This window comes from Aaosphaeria arxii (assembly GCF_010015735.1).
Source record: "Aaosphaeria arxii CBS 175.79 unplaced genomic scaffold BU24scaffold_11, whole genome shotgun sequence".
NCBI classification, from domain to species: domain Eukaryota; kingdom Fungi; phylum Ascomycota; class Dothideomycetes; order Pleosporales; genus Aaosphaeria; species Aaosphaeria arxii.
The window spans coordinates 182,043-203,459 of record NW_022983484.1 but is presented as its reverse complement, the minus strand read 5'-3'; the positions used below and the strand labels follow the sequence as shown (position 1 = coordinate 203,459).

General features: G+C 51.8%; 7 protein-coding genes across 7 annotated transcripts; 3 read left to right on the top strand and 4 right to left on the bottom strand.

The window, feature by feature from the left end:
• Positions 1-94: 94 nt before the first annotated feature.
• BU24DRAFT_399605 (SWIRM-domain-containing protein) lies at positions 95-3,191 on the top strand. The gene is made up of 3 exons (XM_033525414.1): positions 95-516; positions 713-1,281; positions 1,332-3,191. The coding sequence occupies exons 1-3, from the start codon at positions 432-434 to the stop codon at positions 2,859-2,861; spliced, it is 2,184 nt and encodes a 727-aa protein (XP_033378675.1). The 5' UTR covers positions 95-431; the 3' UTR covers positions 2,862-3,191.
• A 147-nt stretch (positions 3,192-3,338) lies between these two features.
• Positions 3,339-4,584, top strand: BU24DRAFT_427463 (uncharacterized protein). The gene is made up of 3 exons (XM_033529237.1): positions 3,339-3,600; positions 3,658-4,027; positions 4,076-4,584. The coding sequence occupies exons 1-3, from the start codon at positions 3,393-3,395 to the stop codon at positions 4,290-4,292; spliced, it is 795 nt and encodes a 264-aa protein (XP_033378674.1). The 5' UTR covers positions 3,339-3,392; the 3' UTR covers positions 4,293-4,584.
• A 370-nt stretch (positions 4,585-4,954) lies between these two features.
• Positions 4,955-5,681, top strand: BU24DRAFT_466987 (uncharacterized protein; the record flags this gene model as incomplete). Its single annotated transcript, XM_033532411.1, has 4 exons — positions 4,955-5,005; positions 5,081-5,130; positions 5,184-5,588; positions 5,648-5,681. 4 exons carry the CDS (start codon positions 4,955-4,957, stop codon positions 5,679-5,681), a joined length of 540 nt encoding a protein of 179 aa, XP_033378673.1.
• An 825-nt stretch (positions 5,682-6,506) lies between these two features.
• Positions 6,507-7,568, bottom strand: BU24DRAFT_436500 (thiazole biosynthesis enzyme; the record flags this gene model as incomplete). Its single annotated transcript, XM_033530159.1, has 2 exons — positions 6,507-7,309; positions 7,376-7,568. 2 exons carry the CDS (start codon positions 7,566-7,568, stop codon positions 6,507-6,509), a joined length of 996 nt encoding a protein of 331 aa, XP_033378672.1.
• A 2,007-nt stretch (positions 7,569-9,575) lies between these two features.
• Positions 9,576-13,696, bottom strand: BU24DRAFT_56492 (ARM repeat-containing protein). The gene is made up of 4 exons (XM_033534394.1): positions 12,979-13,696; positions 12,794-12,912; positions 11,823-12,731; positions 9,576-11,773 (listed from the first exon to the last, which is right to left on the bottom strand). Exons 1-4 carry the CDS (start codon positions 13,435-13,437, stop codon positions 9,664-9,666), a joined length of 3,597 nt encoding a protein of 1,198 aa, XP_033378671.1. The 5' UTR covers positions 13,438-13,696; the 3' UTR covers positions 9,576-9,663.
• Positions 13,697-14,337: 641 nt separating this feature from the next.
• BU24DRAFT_427458 (Rhodanese-like protein) lies at positions 14,338-15,568 on the bottom strand. Its single transcript, XM_033529236.1, has 2 exons — positions 15,289-15,568; positions 14,338-15,144 (listed from the first exon to the last, which is right to left on the bottom strand). The coding sequence occupies exons 1-2, from the start codon at positions 15,502-15,504 to the stop codon at positions 14,800-14,802; spliced, it is 561 nt and encodes a 186-aa protein (XP_033378670.1). The 5' UTR covers positions 15,505-15,568; the 3' UTR covers positions 14,338-14,799.
• Positions 15,569-16,276: 708 nt separating this feature from the next.
• BU24DRAFT_413933 (uncharacterized protein) lies at positions 16,277-19,539 on the bottom strand (the record flags this gene model as incomplete). The annotated part of the gene is made up of 5 exons (XM_033526187.1): positions 16,277-17,110; positions 17,164-18,042; positions 18,096-18,557; positions 18,623-18,895; positions 18,973-19,539. The coding sequence occupies 5 exons, from the start codon at positions 19,537-19,539 to the stop codon at positions 16,277-16,279; spliced, it is 3,015 nt and encodes a 1,004-aa protein (XP_033378669.1).
• Positions 19,540-21,417: the final 1,878 nt, after the last annotated feature.

Below are 21,417 nucleotides of genomic sequence, written 5' to 3'. Positions count from 1 at the left end.
CTACCAGTATAGTCACGTGATCGAATCAACGACAACTCCCAGGAAATGCTGCTATTCTGCTACGATTCAAAGACTACGATTTACACCCGGTATTCTTTTTCCCAATTCTCGCATGATGATGATTTTGCTATTGCACAGCTGCAATTAATAGATGTGAAACGCTTGCCTAATCAATTCTAGCGCATGTTAATTATGTCAGCACGGATCCCTGTCCTCTCCTTCTGAGTTTCTATCGCGAACGACGCGCCGGACGGACTCTGCAACCTCAGCTATCGCATCCCCCTCATCTCCACACTCATTACAATTACGCATTTCTCAATCAGTCTCTTTTACTCTAGACTGAATCTCGCCACGTAACAGCGACGCGCGCGCACCCGCTACCGGCGCTACATCCTAATTCTCCACACCTAGTCTTGACCACTCGCGACAGCATGGCGGACGACGCGAAAGCACCCGCAAACGATCCCACCACCTCTACGGCAGGTACAGAAGGAGCCACTGGTGCAGGCGATCAAGGTATGATGAAGCCCTGAATTCACCACCCATTCAAGTCAGTCAGAACGATGGCCGATTTCGAATCACGATCATTTCATCGAACTTTTGCGAAACGGGCGTCGATGAACATACGGCAACTGACACTCGCGGATTCTCTTCCGTGTAACATCCGGTCGATGTTACCAGTTTTGCGACAACTACTAACGATTTGACGTAGATGCAGCAATGACCGACAGCACTCCTATCAAGCAGGGCTCTCGAGAACCATCTACAAACACGCCTGTAGCAGTTTCGGATAATCCAATTGATGCACCCGATGCACCTCGTCCCGAGGCTGAAGACGCTGATGGTCAAGCCGACGAGGAAATGACTGGCGTAGATGATAACAAGAAAGAGAAGGAAAAAGAGAAGGACAAGGACAAGGAAGGAGGAGGCGAAGCTGTCGATGCTGATGCGCAAGCAAAAGCTGCTCTGGAGTCATCAGCGCGATCACACTTCGTAGAACAGACATACGCGACGATCATCCCAAGTTACGCGCAATGGTTCGATATGCGCTACATTGATTACCGCGAGCGAAAAGCTCTTCCCGAGTTCTTCAACGAGCGCAACCGCAGCAAGACGCCTGCCGTGTACCGCGATTACCGAGACTTCATGATTAACACCTACCGCCTGAATCCTGATGAGTATCTCACAGTTACCGCTTGCCGGCGCAACTTGGCTGGAGACGTGTGCGCTATCATGCGTGTGCACGCTTTCCTTGAGCAATGGGGATTGATTAATTACCAGGTAATACTCTCTGGTGCATTTACACTGACTGATGCGACTAACAACCCCAGGTTGACCCACAGGAGCGACCATCCAATATCGGGCCACCAAACACTAGCCACTACAGGATAATAGCAGATACCCCACGCGGTCTGCAGTTGTTCCAGCCAGGCCCTGGCTCCCAAACAACGCCCGGAAAGCCCCATGCAGGCACCGAGCGTGCCGCAAGCCAACAGCCAAAGTCGGAAACGAAGACGTTGGTCGGTCGAAATATCTACGAGCCTAACGGCAAGGAGGCATCCGCAGAGCCCAAGGATAAGCCTGCGAGCAGCGAGGGCGCTTCCAACGGAGCAACTGCCTCAGCAGATGTCAAGGATCTCGAAGCCGCCCAGAAAGAACCATCCAACGTTGTCCACTGCAACAGCTGTGGTGTAGACTGCACGCGCGTTCACTACCACAATGTCAAGACCACCAATGGCGCAGAGGCAAAAGCCAATGGAACTGTCTTCCGTGACGTTTGTCCTAGATGCTTCTTGGATTCCCACATTCCAAGCTCACAGAAGAAGAGTGACTTCGTGAAGCAGGAAAACCCCGCGTACGAGGACTCACCAACTGAAGATAAATGGACGGATGATGAAGTTCTCCTCCTTCTTGAGGGCTTGGAGGAGTTTGATGACGACTGGAACAAGGTTGCCGACCATGTCGTGTCGAAGACCCGGGAACAGTGTGTGATGAAGTTCCTTCAGCTAGAGATTGAAGACAAATACCTCGAAGCGGACACAACGCAAGCAGAGGCAGCAAACCCAGCCTACAAATTCCTTAAAGATCTCCAATATCTCAGCGAGGGACGAACACCGATTTTCAACGCCGACAACCCTATCTTGAGCGTTGTAAGCTTCATGGCTTCCTTGTCTCCGGCCAACGTTACCGAAGCGGCTGTCGCATCGGGACGTAGTGTTGGTGAAATGAAACGCATCTTGCAAGAGAAGATCGAGAAGGCACCAACGGCGCCAGCACCGGAGAAGGGCAAGGAGAAGGAGAAGACTCCCGCAGCGGAAACCTCTGAGGTTAAGAACGAGGATGCTATGGATGTCGATGCCGCACAAGAGGGAGCTGCCACTGCGACCGAAAGCAGCAATCCTCTCGTCACCCTACCATTTGCTCTCTCGGCTGCACGCTCATCAGCACTCGCATCACACGAGGAGCGACACATCACTCGTCTTGTCTCTGGTGCAGTCAATTTGGAGCTTCAAAAACTCCAGATGAAGCTAAATCACTTCAACGACTTTGAGAAGTTGCTCTCCGCTGAACGACGTGACCTTCAGCGAAGACGTCAGCAGCTATTCATGGATCGACTTGCCTTCCAAAGACGTGTGCGCGGGCTTGAACAGGCAACAAACAAGATTAAGAGCAACCTCGGCGGAGCTGGTCTACCTGGATCTGTAACTCCCGAAGAAGCGATTAGCGGATTGACGGAGGCCATAAGCAAATTTGGTGTTGGAAAGGGTGAAGATGGCATGGGAACGAAACGATCAAGCATCGACGAAGGCATTCAGCCGATCGGCGAGGGGGGTGACGGCTTTGCTAGATTAGAGGTTTGAGCAGATGTATGTTTTACGATGCGACCCGACTCAACTGACAAGGTCGCGGAGGTTTAGGGTTTGACAATTGGGTGTTCAGGCGTGCAGATATCTGCGGCCCATAGAGGCCCGTTTCTTTGAAATGTTCTTTACTTCACGTGCAAGCGGACTACGAAATGTCCATCGTCTCCATCATTGTCGGTACTGCAAGTCGAATAGGTTTTATATGTACAGTAGCAATAATTTCACGGCAACAGTACTAGCTAATGCTTGTTCTACATTTCTCTACTAGAGTAGTAGAGTAGTCGTGATTGTTCAGGAATGCGTTTGTCTATGGTCAATATATTCTATCCATGCAGAATTCTTGCTCCGATTTTTGTTTCTAATCAACGTCTGTTCTGCTTTCAAATCCATCGACTGTCAGTTGGATCCTTGCTGTTCTGGCTAACCGCTTCTGGAAACGTTTTTTTGTCCGCCAATTCGTCCATCATCGACATCAACGACATCACCACACTCCTTCATTCCCTTTCTGTCCTTTGCCTTTTACGCATCATGTTTCAGTCGGCGTCACGAGTAATTGCGCGCCCTACGGTGCTTCGCGCACTTCCACGCGCATCTGCGCCCGCCAGGCGATTCCTTAGCACCGCTCCTCCGACACAGAAGTCAAGAAGCTGGAAGAGTTTAGCTGCGCGTATCGGCATTGCAGGAACCATCATTTATTACTATAATACAACTAATGTTTTCGCGGAGGAACCTAGATGTAGGTCATAGTCCAGCTCCGATGCGGGGACTCGAGCTCAGCTAACCGTGACGATAGACTCTCCTGCTACGCTACCAATTACCGAGGATAATGGCGAAGAGTTACCTACCATCGAGGCCATCACAAAGGAGAGACAGAAGCGTAGAGCCGAGGAAGCTGCTGCAGCCGAAACGGCGGCGCTGGTGGCATCCGCTGAGAAGGAACTGGAGGGGTCAAATGGAGATGGTGCGGGTGGTGTAGAGGCATTGGAAGAGGAGGCAGGCCAACAAGGCGCATTCAATCCTGAGACTGGCGAGATCAACTGGGACTGCCCATGTCTGGGTGGAATGGCTCACGGCCCCTGTGGTGAGGAATTCAAAGCGGCGTTCAGTTGCTTTGTGTACTCTACCGAGGAGGAGAAGGGTATCGATTGCATCGACAAGTTCAAGTGGGTGGCATATCTCTGATTATCCTGACAACAACTAACATCATTTAGGGACATGCAAAATTGCTTCCGACAGTACCCAGAGATCTACGGTTCAGAGCTGGAACAGGAAGAGGTTGACAAGCAGTTGGCTGAGCAAGACCAGGCAGCTGCCGACACTGCTGCTAACTCGACTGCGAGCGCTTCCTCGTCGGCTTCTGAAGCCCCTGCGCCTGTCGAACCAACGGCATCCTACGACACAAGGGAAGACAACAAGGAGAAGAAATAAGGGCTTGGAACCATTCTGGAGTCCGTCTGACCGATGACCTTGACGGTTAAGAGGCTCATTTGCATCTCTTGGGGAGCAATCAAAATCGGCGACAAGAGGGATAAAACCCCTTGTGGCATGTACATTTCCTCTGTGGCATTAGTGGAGCTGGATGGTGAACTTATCGTGGACTTTGGACGCATATCTGTGGCGTTTAGACTCTCTACTACTACACCTGTAATAGGTAAAATGTACTATACAATGAATGTACCGCATAACCAATCTTGTTAATACTTATCGCCCAAATGCAAGATGAACGATGATGTTCCATGGGTATCTAATGGTTCGTGGTGGGTCTGGTGGTTGTTTCTAGACCTTGCGCTAAACCCAGCAGCAATCATGGAGGACCACACACGATACAAAAGTCTTGGCTGACGTATCGAAATTCAAGCTTCGTTCCTGACGCAAATCCCTTCCCACATGTGATCGATCGTCCCAGTTCTTCCTCCTACATCCTCACACTTCTTTATCACGCGACGCCCACAGCACCTCATCTGCCAATTTGCACTGTCAATTCTTGTCACTCACCACCTCTGACTCCCTCTCTGGTACCCATCGTACCCTCACACAAACTCTCTCTATCTCCTCAATACATCCCCCTCATCACCTCATAAGTCGTCATCATGTCCTACGCAGACGTCGCAGCAAAGGGACCCAAGCAGAGCCCTGAAGAGGTAAACACTGATAATATACTTGTATTCAAAGTTTAATGTACTAACTGTATGAACAGGCGTAAGTCACTCCTGCAGTCATTGTCAAAGTCTCCAGGTCGGACGCTAGTCACGTCATTCAATCGACCGTAACTTTGGCGATATTTGAAGTAACTATGGCAATCTGACACATCTCATCTAGTCGCGCCCCAGCCATTCCTGAAGTCGAGAACTCTGACGACTCTGTGCACTCTCTCGTCGATGTCGATTCCCCACACGTCTCCTCTGTCCCCTCAGACTTCGAGTCCCAGTCCGTGAAGACTGACACTCAAGCCGAGCGCATCGAACTCGAGGAGCGCGCGAAGCAGCGGGCCGCAGAGGCCAAGGAGAAGGCGAAGTCGAAGAGCCAGAAGGGCAAGAACTACGCCAAGGAGAACGCCGATAACCCAGTTATCCTAGGCAACACCCTTGCCGTGGGTATCCTCGGAACCGCACTTGGTGTTGGTGCGTACAGGAAATACGTGAAGGATGAGTTGACCTGGAAGGTCGTTGGAGCTTGGGCTGGATTCGTCGGCCTGTTTGCTGTTGGCGACTACTACGTGAGCCAGTACGTTGATTATCACCCCAGTTATCCGTCCGATAAGAGTTCGTACTAATTTGTCGTAGATACTTCTTCAAGAGGTACCCCACCAAGAAATAAGCGACGACCCAGCAACGTCTCAAGCTGCCGACGACGTCCCACTTCCAATCCATGAAGGGCCTTTAACGATAGATTCCTATTTCTACAGCAGCTCAATCTCTCCTGTCTACGATTCCCCCCTCTCCTTTTCGATATTTTCCAAACGCTCTCCCTTGCTTTTTTGTAGGGCGGGTCCATGTTTACGGTGTACGAAACGGCAAGGCAGGCAAACATCATTGTCTCAGCTCTTATTTGGCGTGGATTTAGTTTTGCATGATAATAACCTTTTTTTTCTCGTGCAAGTTTGATTCCATGTAAATATAAATGATATAGTACCCTTGAACTTTGTACCAGTGCCCCTGACTTTTGACACTCCGTGGTCTTTGGTACTGCTGCTACCAGCCGGTCACGAGCAAGAAACTGCTTGTTGCCAACATCAGCTCATTCCTCAACGAATCTCACACTTCGATACTACAAATGTCTAGGCTGTTTCATGTCGAAACTCTATCACGACAAACATAGGACGACATGTGTACCGTACCGTACCGTACCTAAGCTACCACCTACTCACTTCAACGATTGAAGTCATCAAGAGCTTAAGGACAGAGATCGAAATTTGGCAGCAAATGCCCCTTTCCTCCCGCGAACTTCCGTCACATGTATGCAGTGCGAGTATAAATATGAGACGAGACAAGATTCGTTGAACGGGTGAGTAAGTGAGTGACTGGTTTCAATTATTCATATATCTGGTAAAGACAGACAAGACAGGCACGTAAGCCACGAAACGACGACCAACTACATCAATTTGGCGTCACCCCCATTCCCACCTTCAAGTAACCTAGCTACTTACTCCATATTCTGAGCCCTACGCTCATCAACAACAGCAAGCGCCTCCTCCGCCGCCTTGACGCCCGAAAGCGCCATAGCACCAAACGTCGGACCCATCCGATTCGCGCCATCCACCTCACTCAACTCCATCCCGCCCACAATCAGCCCCGGCACGATCTCGCGAGTACCCTTCACGATCGCGTCCTCCGCAGTCCTCATATCGAGGCCGCGCATGCCGCCCAGCTTCTCGATCTGCTGCATGCTGACGAGGCGCTTTACGCAGAAGGCGCCGAAGGGCCCGTCGTGGCCGGTCGTCGAGATGACGAGCGGCGCGTTGATGGTGTTGGGGTCCATGCAGGACTGGTCGTCGTGGTGCATGGAGACGAGGGTCCAGTTGGTGACGACGCCGGCGATGCGGACGGCCTTTGGGTCCGTGGGGGTCGGGGCCGGGCGCGTGATGAGGTCTTCGACGGTGGTGGCGTTGAAGAGCTTGATGTTGGGGAACTGCAGGACGCGGGAGAGGAGGGTCGAGGTGAAGAGTGCGGCGTGCTTTACGACTACGAAGTCGCCTTCGTCGTCGAAGGGGATGTTGAGGTCGGTGAGGAACAAGTCGGCGGGTTTGCGCATCACCATTGCGCTGAAGAGTTGGCCGCCGAGCCAGGCTCCTCCGCCCGGGGCCACGCCGGCTTCCACGATGGCGATCTTGAGGTCCGGACGCTTCTTGCCGAGCATGTAGGCGGTGCTGAGGCCGCAGGATCCGGCGCCCACGATCACGATGTCGGACTCGGCGTAGGAGTCGAGGTCGTTGAAGTAGCGGCGAGCTGGTTGTACGTCGTCAGTATGCTTGATCAAGTAAATATGGACACACGTAGAGGGGTTGTACTCACTCATGGCACGCGAGACCTGAGACTCACGGATGGGAGCGAAAGTGAACGACTCCCACTTATCCTCCAACTCAGCCAGAGTCTTGCTCTGCCCATTGAACGCAGCAGGCTTGACGCCGAGGTCCTTCTTGACGGACAGGCCATTGCCAGCGGTAGTCGAGGTTGGGATGTCGTAGGTAGCAGCAGGAGGAGACATATTTTCAATTTTCCGTCACGGGGAGTTGTGAGTTCGGGTTATTCAAGTTCTGCAAAACAGTTAAGTTTGCCCTACATCGTCCCACCGCGGACGGTGGAAAGGAAAGGGGGGAGGGAGGGGGATTAGAGAAGCATGATCCTTCCGCTGGTTTTGAATCCAGGTCAAGTTGTCACCGTATAATCTCAGAACGAATCCAGTGCTCCCGTTCCCCCCTGACCCATTGAAATGGCGATTTCGTCGGACAGGGTCTTCGGTTCGGTGGGGGGGAAGGGGAGCGAACGTGGAAACGAACACCGGTTCATGAAGCTCAGTATACTTATTTTCATTTTGAAGATATACCTTGAACGTTCGAAAAAACTTGAATGCCCTTGGACGCAACCACCCCGCGTTGGGTTCACATCATGCGACTACATGATTTTGTGCAAGGACGCGGGTTTTTTACTTTTTTGGGTTCCTATGTGGGTGGTTAGCAGTCCTCTCCAACAGCCATTTACACAGTTGGTAAAAGGAAAGGGGTGGATGAGTACGAAAAAGTTTATATAGCAACTGTCCTAGCGATTTCCGATTGCAATTGATGGAACTGGAACGATGTCGTACGGGGATGGTGGAAAAGAAGAAGAGAAAAGAACAAGAGGAATGAGGGGCTGTAAGAGCCTTTTTATATACGTTGGATCCAGTAATTACTCACTCACTCACTTGACAGTCAATTGGGTCAAAGGTCTTGTTGATGCCCCTCCGAACCCCCACCACAAGAACGTCTAGCTCAGGCGGGGTACGAGTACATTGGTACGCAGTGCGGTACAACACGGTACGGTCCAGTAGCCAGCCATCACTATCACTAGACAATTCCGAGTTACCTACGTGACGCATTTCTCCACTACGTATGCTCAATACCCAACTTCCGATTCGACGCTCCCGTCAATTGATCAAAACCACTCATCCCGCCCCTCCTCCAAGCGACCTCCAAGCTCACGATAACTGCCCATACATGCGTGATACGCCATCACAACCATCCTGAGGAGTGGACCCCGGTCCAATCACAAGACGACAAGTCGAATTGATTAGTCCAAAACGACATGCTGATCTCGTTGGGGAGAACGTAAAGATGATGACTGAAGATTTGACAATGTCTCGGGTAGGCAGTACCTCGTAGAATGCAGGCAAAGCAAGCATGGGATGACCGATCGATCGGAGGTTTGCTCCGCGGGGGTGACATCTGAATGGACTCGACCCCTCCCCTCCTCTTCGTCTGCTCCTCAACGCAAGACAAGCCCGGAAGTAATTAGCCAGTGTCTTATCCTGTGAGATGGGCTGTTGATCAAGCAAGCCTATTTCGTTATAGCGTGCAGCATTGGATGTCATGCTAAAGTGATTAATTACCTCAATCCAACATCCCTCTCCTCCTGTCCTATCAACGTCAATGTACACTAGTGATGGCCGTTGGGACTTCCCATCCCGCTGAGTCACTGGAGCCCATCAGACAGTGACAAGTTGGAAAGATTCCACAACCAAGCCTGAGAAATTACATTATAAACTGGTGTTTCATAGATTACAAAAGATATATAACTATACCCCCGCCGCCTACCCTATTAATTCACACTGTAAAGAAAACCCCCACCCCCATAGAGTTAGAAGGGTATGAAGAAAGATCACAGGCAAAGGGAGTGAAGTTGACGACTATACAGAGAGTATCAACGAAGTGTAAGCTCAAGGAGAAAATGGGGGTAGGGGGCACAGGTAAGCTTGCGAGTAAGTAGGATAGAAGCAAGTCCTTTTTCAACAATTGGATAGAATGAGAAAAAGACGAACTGTGAAGATTTGATATTTGAAAGAGAAGAAGGGAGAAGAAAAGGTTTGCCTGTGACTCCCTGCTCCGCCCTCTTCCCACCAGTTTTATTCGATGGGGAAAGGAAAACCATGAAAAGAAAAACGCCAGGTTTATATCCCTATACACTTCGAGTCTGCCCCTGCCAAAGCAAGACCCGGGAGGTTTTCCCCTCCTCCAAGAAGAAAAAACAAGCGCCCGGCCCCCCAGAATCAGAAGTAAAAGAAGAAGCAAAAACAAAATGCAATGTTGAAGGCGGGACATGCTTCTTCACGCCCTCATTCTCTTTGCAAGATAGTATGTCAGAAGGTTCAAGTGCTGTTCTCTGGCGCCCGCGACCGCCTTCCAGAATGCCTCCTTCTCGCCGCCGATCCTCTCGTGCAGCGAGACGCAGACTTCAACATCGGCCTTGCGGACGTCTGGGTCGGTGTCTTCGAGGCAGCGGACGGCGAGCTTGCCTAGGCGGGCGGTCTGTTCGGGCGTGAGTGCGACGTTCTTTGCGCCGGAGATTTGGATCAGGGTGGAGAGCGTGGTGAGGGCCATCGTCATGGTGCGGTTGGAGACGGGGGCGACGGAATTCTCGGAGGATTTGGACTTGGGAGAGGAGGTTGGGGTGGATATGGGTGCTTCCTCTACGAGGAGGAGGACAGCGTCGAGACAGTCGGATGTCTGGCCGTACTTGACAATCTCGTCTGCGGTTGCCTCGAGGTCGATGGCGATGTGAGATGTGTTCTCATATTGCCCTTTCGTTCGTAGGACCGAGCAGAGGACACGCGAGAAGTATCGAGCCGTCTCCTTACGGTACAGTGACAGCATGGCGCGGATGGTCGCTAGGGCTTGGACCTTCAGATTAGCTGCCTTCATCGCAGACGTCTTCAGCGACTCAGCCGGCGCCTCAAGGTACTCGAGCGATGCCAAAAGCAGCTCGCCAAACTTCTCATCATCAATCCCCCAGATGTCCTGGTTAGACTTGATCATGTCCTGGAGGCGGCGGAACATGTGTGCCTCGACAGTGCGGGTCCTGATCTTGTTGATCCCGCTCACAAGTAGCTGCTTGTTCTTCATGACTTCAGCGCGGTTGCTTTCAGTCGACTCCGAATGCATTACGCTTCCGGTGGAAGTCGTCTTGTGATGGCCCCGGAACTGCTCTTCTGAGCCATTGCCCATGATCGTGTTGCTGTCAGAACTCTCTGTGCTCTGTCTGCGGTCAATGCTCTTCTCATTCAGTGGCAGCTCTTCCAATACGGGCTTGCCCGAGTCCTGTGATGAACTGACAGGCTCATCGCCAACGAATGGATCTTCGTAGACCTGGACCTCCTCTTGTGTATCAGTGCCGCGCGTGCTGGGGCGATCCGGCGACCTCATACGAGGGCTGCGCGTACCCAGGGCTGTACCAATGTCTCCCATGGACCTAGGACTCTTGAGTGCGCCCAGTCGAGGACTATCGGCGGCTAACCGGCCGGGTGAAGGGCTGGGTTTTGGAGGACTACGCAGGGCAGGGTGGTCTGCAGGGCGTGCGAGATTTGGAATGACCATGGTGAAGTTGTCGTCATCGCCCATATCAACGTCACTGTCCACATTGGTCGGCTGTTCCATACCGACTCGTTGCCTGAACGGGATACTACTTGGCTCGTGATGACTCTGTGACCGGACGAATGGCTTCACCAATGTTAGGTCTTCGTCCTTACCAGAACCTACAGCTGGACTTCCATGTCGCGAGCTCCCACTAGGTGTCTTGCGATGCGTGGGTCCGGCTTCCCCTAACCTGGATTTACTCCGGATGGGGCTGATGTTCGGGCTGTTTTGAGTATTCGCTCGAGATCTGGCTGTGCTCTTAGCAACAGTAGATTTCTTCGTGGTTGCAGCAGCAGGCGTCTTTTCGGGTGTCATGGAAGGTGTCGTCGTTTTTGCAACCCGCCGGCTGGCATAAGGATCTGCGGTTGCTGGACGAGTCAATTCTGGCCGAGGACGCGTTGGTCGTCGGACGGTTCCTCCAAGAAGTGAGCCTGACGAGTTCGAACCCACGGCCGATTTTGTCGTGCCTCCCAAGGCCGAAGGAGGCCTGTTGCCAGATGACGTGACTGAAGTATTCGAATTAGTCCGTGGACCTAGTGACCGTGATGATTGCGACTTCGCAGGTGTGTAAGCTGCCTGAGCGGAATTGGGACGGTCCGGAAGTCCTTTGGTAGCAGCCAACTTGGCCCTTCTTTGCTCCGCAATCTTCTCCTTCAAGGTACTTCGAGCTGCACCGCCGCCTGCTCCGACTGATTTCGAGAACGAGGAGGGAGCGGTACTTTGCGATGAGGCGAGGGAAGCATTGGGGTTGTTGGGGTCTTTGTCGAGGCCGTTCTTCTCTCTCTTCTCGAGCGTCTCGTAGATGCTACTATTTTTAGTGACGGTTTTCAATGTGGTGATATCAAAATACTTACGCCTCTGCCTTTTGGGGCCACACCAGTGCAAACGTCCAGTAAGTGCTCCTGAAAGACTCTCTTACTTTCGGGTTAGCATCTGTCAGCCCCTTCTTGAGGATCTTTTCCACCTGTTCCAGGCCTCCGGAGTGTTCAATGTGTGCCTTGTGTTTGCGGATCAGAGTCTTGACCCAATTTGCTGAGTGTGTACGAGGTTGTACGTTCTTATCCTGGGAGGCAAAGGCAACATGTTGCATGATGCGGTGGGTGTAGGAGACATTCGAGATAATGGCCTCCACTGTGGTGCTACCGTTCTGTGCGGCGATGTTCTTGGTCGCTGCGCACATCTTGATGAAACTCTGTAACAGGATCTCCACCCATGGGTCCATGGCAGGACCCAGAGTCTTCGCAAGTTCCTGGACCAGTTGACAGCCGTTCGTAGCCATGGTCGTTCGCAGGGTATTCGCAACTTTCAAGATACCGTCCAGAAGCGATTTGATACCTGATATGAAAGGATAGTGAAATTCCGTGGGCGCATTTCCCTTGGTAATCCTCCGAAGCTTCAAAACACTCTTGTCTCTTGCCATCCAGTTCTGCTCCGACTCTTTCCCTTCAAAATGCGGTGCCATATCCCTGAAAATGTCATCCAGCTCCCTCTGGGTATAAATGTGAAGAGCATCCATGCTAATGACCTCCGCTGGCGGTGCTATCTCCGACAACATGCTGTCGGCAAATCCGGTATCTGGCTGTAGCGACTGGGCTCGCGCTGCGGAGATGGGGCGCGCTGTGGGCGCCGGCGCAGGAGGAGGTGGCATCTCTGCCTCGGGCGATTCCTCGAGGTGTGATATTATGTAGTTAGCTATGGTTTTGCGAACGTTGAAGTGTACGAGCTGTTTCTTTAGATTCGCCTTTCCGTGCTCGGGCGCATTACTACGTTTATTCATTAGCCAAGCTGTTATTGACGGAGTCGCTCGGGGATGGCAAATGCGCACCGGAACAGTTCCACTACGGAGGTCTTTGCAGTCTCGCGAACGCCTGCGTCGGCATCCTCGAGATTGGCAACGAGCAGGGGAACGTAGGCGCGGAAGGGGAGTTGTTCGTTCTTGTTCATCTAGCACAGGCAATACATGTTAGATGATTGTCACAATCGCAGGCGGACCACAGAAGCATGACGGACCTTGACGACCCATTGCATGGATGCTTCTTTGGCGCGTGGGTTGGTCCCTTTCATGGCATTCTCGCGAACGAGTGTTTCTATCTCAGTATGGCTCAGCGGCCAGAGATCTGAGAGGATCTGAGAGGCAGCATGGCGGTGGCTTTCACGCGCATCGCCGAACCGCTCCAGGAGTATAGGCAGTATGATATGGAACTGGGATGTGATAGTGCTGGTCTGGTTCTGGAGAGCCAGACGCTTGATTAGATGGCTGAGGGTGGAGAAGGCAGCCGAAACGAGGGAGGCAGAAGTGGTGGTGCTGATGGCAATGCGAATGCATTCGACTATGGTAGCCTGGCTGTCGTCGGGGACGCGATTGTGTTTAATGCCGGACTTAAGGACATTGAACAGTTCTAATTTCTGGTCAACGACGGTGGAGGGCTTCTTGAGGGCCGCAAGGAGGGCGGCAGATTGCGCCTCCATTGTACTGGAGGAAGACAGGAGGTCTATTGTGGTGAGAGAATAGGGGACGCGGGGTACATGAGGAGCATCAGGAGGAGAGAGGAGTAGGAGGGGAGGTCGATAATGTAAAGAGAGTAAGTTGGTGTATTGTGGTTGGCGTTGTTGTGGTGGTGGTTAGTCTTTTGGGGGGGGGGGTGTATGTGTGTGTGTGTGTATGTGTATGTGTTTGTTTGAGCCCACCCGCTCCCAACTCCGCAGTAACTGTGCAGGCCCCCTTGGCGACGGAAAACATAACAAAACACACACTAACCCACCCACTAAAACACGCCCTAACTTCTAACTACGCACCTCTCCCATCCTATCCTTTGCTTCACAACGCCGCACTGCGTCTCACTAGTAACTAAAGGCAATGATAGCAAGCCGCCTCCTTACGCTGTGAAACAAAAATAAAAGGCAATAAACACAGTGAACATTTTCATCTCCGTGCGCTCGCGAACAGGATCATCTTATCGCTTCTCTTTGGACCGAATCAGTATGGTATGTGCCAGTCATGGTTTAACCTTACTGTGTAAGAGTAAATTCTGCCCATGCCTATGTGCTGTCATAGTGGGTGGTTCTGGTGGTGGCCCCTACCAGCAGAGAGGGGAAGACACGGGGGTCATTGGCGGTTCGATGCAGGTCGCGAGATTTCTAGGCAACTGTATTTGCACATATCTCACATCTTATTTTTCTTCTTCCACAATTTCTTTTCCAGAAACTTCCAAACCATTCATCAGTGTCTCAGTATCTTTTAAGAAGCAGCTGGTAAGAGGCGCTTGGGAGAATAGTAGTATACTAAACCCAGGGCTTCACAAAGCGGGGTCAGACTGGGATAGCTAGAACCTGGACTTTTGATGATGGTGTAGAATCATGTAATTCACACCCCTACATTCTCAACTATCTTGTGGTCTATGGAACCGGCGAACTTTCGCCATTGCTGAACCGCGTAGATCTAGATCGCCATGGCTTGACAGTCACTGTTAATTCCCTCAGCATGCACCTAGCTCACTTGATGTTGCGCGACATATGCTGCCCAGTCCTGTCACCCCAGAATCATCCACATGAAAAAAACCGTATAGATTCGTACAATTCATACAAGCCCCTGAGCCATATATGCCTGCCACCACCTAGTTATCGCCTTGACAACGAAACACAAAAAGCCACCCAGAAAGTGTCTCTCACACATAAAGCCAGTGCTACCGTCTCCATAGCCCCACTACCTGATCCATCCTACATCCCCCCCAACATCGTCTCTCCTCCTCTCCCCAATTCCCTCATGCCATATCATTCTTTGATCTCTCTTCCCTCTTCTCTCCTCCATCGTCGCAGCAGCATCCTCACCCACTACTCAGGCGGCCCCGTCCTCGTCCCAACCCCACCCCTCTTCTCCCAATCCAACCAGCTGCCCCGGTACTCTCCCACATTCAGATACCCACCCTGCTTCGCGATCTGCGCCGCCGCGCTGCTCCGCACGCCCGCCTTGCAGAAGAACACGATCTCCTTGTCGAGCGGGGGCTTCGCGAAGCCGTAGCGGTCCTCGAACTCCTCTGCGGGCAGCAGCAACGAGTCCGGCTGCGAGGCGATGGGGATGTTGAGCGCGGTCGGGATCGAGTTGGCGTCGAACTCGCTGGGCTCCCGCACGTCGACCAGCAGCGTGTTTTCGTTCGGGTTCTCGATTAGTTGTTTGATCTGTGGGTGGAAGCGGGCGAGCGGGTTAGCTTTGGTTGTATAGAGGGGGTGATGGAGGGTATCGGGTGATCGGGTGGCGGGGTCGATGGAGGGGATAGAGGGAAAGTGGTGATGGGTAAGAAGTTGGTGGTGGTGAGTACATACGTCTTCGAACTCATACATCTTGCTTCTCTTGTCGCTGGGGAAGCCAGAGTGCCATCGCTGCTGTTGTCCCGCTGCCGTTGCGACTGAGGGTCTGGCGAACCCATTCCGAGCTGCAACGATGGAGGGGGTTGCTCGCCGGGGTGCAGTGCATTGTGATCGGAGTAGTGAGTATGAAGACCGTAGAGTCAAGGTCTGAATTGCACGTCTGGAAGCCATTGTGATAGCAATTGGTTACCCTAGAGGTTGTGGTGATTGCGGGAACGCAGTTAGCTCTGCGCAACATCGAACTATTATGAGCTCACTAATTTGGGGTCGCGACCTTCGGAACTAAGCTATTTATCGCCGACATTCACCTCTTACAAAAAATGGGGACGTGCCTCCCTAGCAGCATTCCACATATATTTGTCAGTCAGGCACATTACGCAAGATGGAAATGATCATTTCGGGTATTGTTGCTCTATTGTAGATTTTAGGTATATTTCCAAACACAGCCGTGCACACAGTACCAACTTCAGACTCTCCGCCACCGGGTCGTTGCGTTATAGTCGTGAGAGGTTTGACATTACACAGTACGGAAGGATACAGGAAGTAGAGAGGAGAGAGAGAAAGAGGTCACTGCAACACGGTCACTAGCACTATCCTTCCGGTCACGGAGTCAAGACCATGCAGACGAAGGTGCAGAACCACAAAGCAGCAAATTGGTATATTCTTTGCGCCGGGGGAATCATTTCAAAGGAACGCCCTCAAATAAAGGCAAGAGAGAGACGAACAAGAAAACAGAAAACTAGAACCAAGCCAAACTGAAGAAGCAGGAAAACACGGAAAAGAAGGGAAAACAACGTAAAACAGCATTGCGCAAAACAGCCGGAGGCTTTTGAACTTTCGCCATGTGGGGTATAATTCTTTTTGGTATAGTTCGTCGCATAGCACCGGAGGGGGTATTGTTTCGTCATAACCGGGTATATCAAGTGGGAAATGGTGTATCGTTTTAACGAGGAGGCCCAATAGGGGCCGGGTATCCAGATGCAGAATGAGAAGTACTGGGACGTCCGCTGTCGACGGAGCCCCGCGGGTCGTACCTAGGGGTTATATCCCCAGACGCCGCCGAATGGGAACCGAAAGGAAACTTGCTCTCGAAACGAGGGGTTGGCATGGACCAACCATTGGTGTGGTGCTCGTCGTCAGCAAGATTAATGCCACTGTCATTCCAGGGGTTACGATAGCCGCTTCCCTGAGACTCGAGACTAGCAAGAGAGGCTTTGGAAGCATTGCTGGAAGCATGCTTGAACAAGGATCCGGGAGAGTTGGATCCGTTCTTTCGACCATTGAAGATCGAGGTGAAAGAGGACATGCTACCAGGCTTGCGGAGACGATCCAACATGCCTGCAGCGGGTCGCTCCTCACTATCACCGAAGTGAGAGCGAGTGGGAGAGTCGGTACTCTCGACCAGGGGTTGGGCTTGTTGGAGGAGCTTGGACTCGAAGAAGGGAAGCGAGTCTTCGAAAGAGTCGGACTTGGGGCGGGGCAGAGCGCCACGGATGGTGTTGGTATCAAGCCCGTGCATAACCAAGTGGTTGATGAGGAAGTCAAGGGCATCCTTGAGCCCGCCAGCATTGTTCCTGGTGAAGCTCAGATGGATGGTTTCGATCTGTTGTTCTTTGTCATCGACCGTCTCCTTCTGAGGCTCTCCCAAGTGAGCCTCGACAACGTGCTGATCTTTCAGCTTGTCAAGGATATCAGTCTTGAACTCAGGAGATCGCATATGCTCGCCGAGCTCGGTGGAGACAGGGAAAGAAAGATCATGTGCCTCGGGGACCATTCCCTGTATACAGTTAGCATGTCGTCTAAGAATCCAAAACTATTGCAGGCGCGTACCAAGAACTCGTCAACTGCCAAAGGCACCTGGTACTCAGGGCCAGAGACAGTAACAATATCGCTTGCTTCTTCCGTGCTCGGGAAGGTAATCTTGCAGTTGAACTTCTTCTCCAACTCATCAATCTTGTCCATGCGGGCGATCAATTCACGGTGGTAGAGGCGGTTGATGTTGATTGTCTCGCTCACGAACTCCGCGTCGGCCTTCTCAACCATATCCATGATCTCTTGCTTGACGAGGTCAAGATTCTGGGCATTGCGAGCTGGCGTGCGGCAGATGACATTATCAACCTTAATATCATCTTCCTCTTTACCGAAGCCCCCACGATCCATGGCGTTGGAGAACTTGACGAACACGGAGTATTTCTTCATGATACGCTGGATATGCTGGCCGCCGATACCAATGATGCGCTTGTGGTACTGGTCTGGGACGTGGAACGAGATGGCGGCAGGCATTTCCTGCTCGACGAGATCAAGGCCGCTCTTGGTTGCATCGTATTGGGCGCCACGGACGACGATGTAGAAGTTGTACTCGTTGAAACCGTCGAAGACAATCTGGACGCTGCTATGGCTCATGATCTTGTTGATCTTTCCATTCTTCTTGCCGCTCACAAACTCTTTATGCTCATTAGCAAGCTCGATCTTGACACTCATATTGTACTGAGACTTCTTCACGAATGGGATGTTGTTGATGACCATCATGGCAGCCTTGACAGCGTCATCGGATCCGTAAATATGGAAGTTGAGCTTCTCGAAGCTGATCTCTGCACCGGAATTGATGCAAATATCGGACAACATGGCGCGAACATCAGCTGGAGTAGGCGGGCGCTGAGTAGGGTCCGGATGAGTAATGAACCACGAGGCACTGTAGAATTGACCAGCCTGTTGCGATTAGTATGGAAAATAGAGATTGAGAGAGGCCTGGAAAAACTTACGAGGGCCATCAATTCACGCACGGTGCGCTCGACATGCAAGACGTCTGTGCCTTGGACGCGAACAACACCGCGCTGCATTCCCAACGGAGGCATGAGAATGTACGATCCATTGGTCTCAATGATCTTGCGGACCTTATCAAGGCGCTCGAGCAGAATGGCGTCCAATTTCGTGTCTGTCACCATGACGGGCTTGACGAAGACCTTGGTGTTGACAACCAACTCTTGAAGCCTGCGCTTTGCGAGCAAGATACTCTCCTGGTTCTCGCCAGTGATGAAGATCTGGTCCTCTGGTCGGCGAGTGGCACCTGGGGGCGTATAGTTGTACAGACGCGGGAACGGCGGCGGGAAGTAAATGGCTGTCCCAGTAGCGGACTCGATCAATTTGATGTTCTTACGTCCTCGTCCGCAGATCAAGGTATGCATGGTTAGCTCGAGCCTCATCGAGTCCACAAGCCTCTTGAGCTATTGATCAAATTAGTTTGTGCGCTAGTGCAATCAGCTATCAGCTGCGGGGCAAAAGAACTTACGATCTGGTCGATCATGATCAAGACACGCGTCTTCGCGTGTTCCATGGTCTCCATGTCGCCGTAGATTGCACAGCGTAGTCGCGAGTCGACTCCGGTCTCGAGATTGCCATTGAAGCTGGCGGACTCGATATCAGGCTGCTTCGGCATCAAGACGAAAATGTCGGCCTTGGTGGACTTTGCAATGAGATCGAGCTGAGACAACACGGGTGCCTTGAGGTTCTGCGAGGCTCTATCGATGATGAGATCGGAATCGATATCGACGAATGAGGAGCGCTACGGCAAAGGTTAGTGATCTGATTCTAATTCTGATCGACCTCGATGCTCTGTGACTGTCAAGCTGGAAGGCCTACCATTGAGATGGGCGTCGAGTTGAGGATCTTGCAGCGCATCTGATTCACGATCTCGAGCTCTCCTGACAAGCAGACATTTGTGACCAAGGCCCGTAGGGGACCCCGCTGTAAACCGGGCAAGGGCTTGGACTCGGCAGAGACGACGGTGGCAGCGAGGCGGCCATCGCTCGAGTCGGTAATGTCCTTGCAGAAGTTGCGGAGGTTTTCGACATTCTGAGCGTGTACGGGCAATTTGTGTGGTGGTGGAACAGCGTCAGCCGCAGCCGTAGCCGTAGCCGTGCCTTCCGGATGTATCCAGCGAGCCTTTGCCCCCGGGCTGGCATACATGATGTCGTCGACATCGGGACCAGGCAGAGTGGAGGAGAAGGGGACATTGAAGGACAGATTGACCTGTGTGCCGGGAGGAATGACGGGCGGGGCGGCATTTGCGGTCGAGGGACGTTTTATGGGCGCGGTTGTGACGTTCAGATCGTGGGTTCTCGAGGAGGAAAATGAAAAGCCGGCGGAGGGGGTCATCTTCTCCCAGCCGTGACGTGCCTGGCCGGTGAAGTTTGATATTTTGTGCATGACGGGGTTAGTATGGGGGAAGCCCTCGTGATGGATCGGGCTTGGGGAGGTGATGGGCGGGGGGAGGGAGGGAGAGGGAGGGAAGAGGAAAGAGGTCGAGGTTGAGGTTGAAGGTGGTAGGGTAGTCAGTAATAACCTCGACTAGACTACACAAGTGACTAGCAGCAATCCGTTTAGAACCAGCCAGCCCAGCCTACCAGGTCAGGTAATACTAATAGTAGGTGAGTAGCCAGCCAGCCAGCCAGTCAGTAAGTTAGCCGGATTACTGGGGGGGATTCGACAACTAGAACTGACTTGGGACTGGGAACTGGACTGGAACTGGACTGGAACTGGCCAACTTTCCTTGGCCGCGCCCGGGTTCTCTCCTCATACCTTACACTACAAGCATATGACTAACACAAAGTATCTTACCACATCTTACTCCGAACCCTATAACTAGTGAGTCGTTCTACCTATGAGTACAGTGACGATGATGGATTCAGATTTCATCTTCATCCTACAACATCCGTCCATCATGACCATATATGTTCGTATGATGTTTTGGCTTTTGCTGCTGATCTATTCGGAGCATCAAAGTATCTCATATGTAACTGATACCTACACGGCACAACTGTGAATCTCTAAGAGCAAGGGAAAGACAACTCGTTTTCCGCTGCATCGGGGTACTTGTACTTGTAAGGATTGGCTATTCGCTTGCCGTCTTGTTGGGATTTTAACTGGACGGGATGACCATAGGCTTCTTGTAAGTTGTAACTATGTATTGGTAAACCCCACCTACCGAGTACCCTCTACTTAGCTTTTTATTACCACTAGTAATCTACAGCTTCCATGATGAAGACATTGCAAGTGACGATTATTATATCTAAAGAAATACTATCCACATCAACACTTCCCTACTCATACATCTCTCTATTCCACAGCTAGATCTCCAGCGCTTCTTCTACACGAACTGCCCGAGTACCCCATCTCATCTACTCCGAGATAAGCCCCACCCATTCTCCGTTTCACACAATAAAAACAGTTTCGATACTGCAACCGTACCTGTTTGACCACCACCACATCCACAACAGCTGTTTCTGTCCATTTTGTCTCTCTTCCACTCTCCTGCTACTCTTCAAGGCGTTAAGACACCCACTTGTACTTACCCGGGACATGTCCTGCATCACATAGAGATACACATCGACGTCGACGGTCATGTTGGTAGGACTCCCCTGCCCACCTCCGTCTCACCCACCCCCCTTATTCCATTCATAGGGATTAGGGATTAGGGAATCGATACTCCCCATTCATTCCGCAAACAAACGCCCTACATTATTGCAGAAAAATCCAGCCATACCTCTCTCCCTCCCTAAACTCACCCCCTGCATTGCTACCGCCCCATTCCGTTGCCCTCCTATGACAATGCACCCATATTGCATCTGCATGCTCATGCTCATGCTCGTGGCACATGCTCATACCGTCTCTTACGTTGCTACGAGTATGCTGGTTGCCGCTCGGCCCTGTCCAAAAAGCTTGTTGACTCGGCACCACCGCCGACAGATCGCACGACTCAACTGCTTTCTCAGTTGTTCTTCCTCAACAGCTAACTGACCATGAATAGCTACGTGAACCATGAAACGACCTACGTAGACCATTACTCATTAACCATTCACCAATAACTACTACTAATAATAACAATGACTTCAGCTCTGAAAGGGCCGTAAACTGCGTACCTCATTCCCCAGACAGGAAGTTGCCGTAAGGCCCAATTCCTCCCCTCTTCTCCTCTCCCGTCACACGGCTCTAAACTCCGCACGCGGGAAAGCAAGTAAGCATCATCATCACCGCATCTCACGTCGAACGAACCACCACCACGTAAAGGGTAAAAAACACGTTGGA

Coding starts and splice junctions, on each gene's coding strand:
- BU24DRAFT_427458 (XM_033529236.1), bottom strand. CDS start 15,504: ATGGCTTCCAGACGTGCAATTCAGACCTTGACTCTACGGTCTTCATAC. Junction 15,145..15,288: donor AGATGTATGAGTTCGAAGAC/GTATGTACTCAC, acceptor TTCCACCCACAG/ATCAAACAACTAATCGAGAA.
- BU24DRAFT_399605 (XM_033525414.1), top strand. CDS start 432: ATGGCGGACGACGCGAAAGCACCCGCAAACGATCCCACCACCTCTACG. Junction 517..712: donor CACTGGTGCAGGCGATCAAG/GTATGATGAAGC, acceptor GATTTGACGTAG/ATGCAGCAATGACCGACAGC. Junction 1,282..1,331: donor GGGGATTGATTAATTACCAG/GTAATACTCTCT, acceptor TAACAACCCCAG/GTTGACCCACAGGAGCGACC.
- BU24DRAFT_427463 (XM_033529237.1), top strand. CDS start 3,393: ATGTTTCAGTCGGCGTCACGAGTAATTGCGCGCCCTACGGTGCTTCGC. Junction 3,601..3,657: donor TTTCGCGGAGGAACCTAGAT/GTAGGTCATAGT, acceptor CCGTGACGATAG/ACTCTCCTGCTACGCTACCA. Junction 4,028..4,075: donor GATTGCATCGACAAGTTCAA/GTGGGTGGCATA, acceptor AACATCATTTAG/GGACATGCAAAATTGCTTCC.
- BU24DRAFT_56492 (XM_033534394.1), bottom strand. CDS start 13,437: ATGGAGGCGCAATCTGCCGCCCTCCTTGCGGCCCTCAAGAAGCCCTCC. Junction 12,913..12,978: donor CCATGCAATGGGTCGTCAAG/GTCCGTCATGCT, acceptor TGCCTGTGCTAG/ATGAACAAGAACGAACAACT. Junction 11,774..11,822: donor TGGCCCCAAAAGGCAGAGGC/GTAAGTATTTTG, acceptor TAAAAATAGTAG/CATCTACGAGACGCTCGAGA.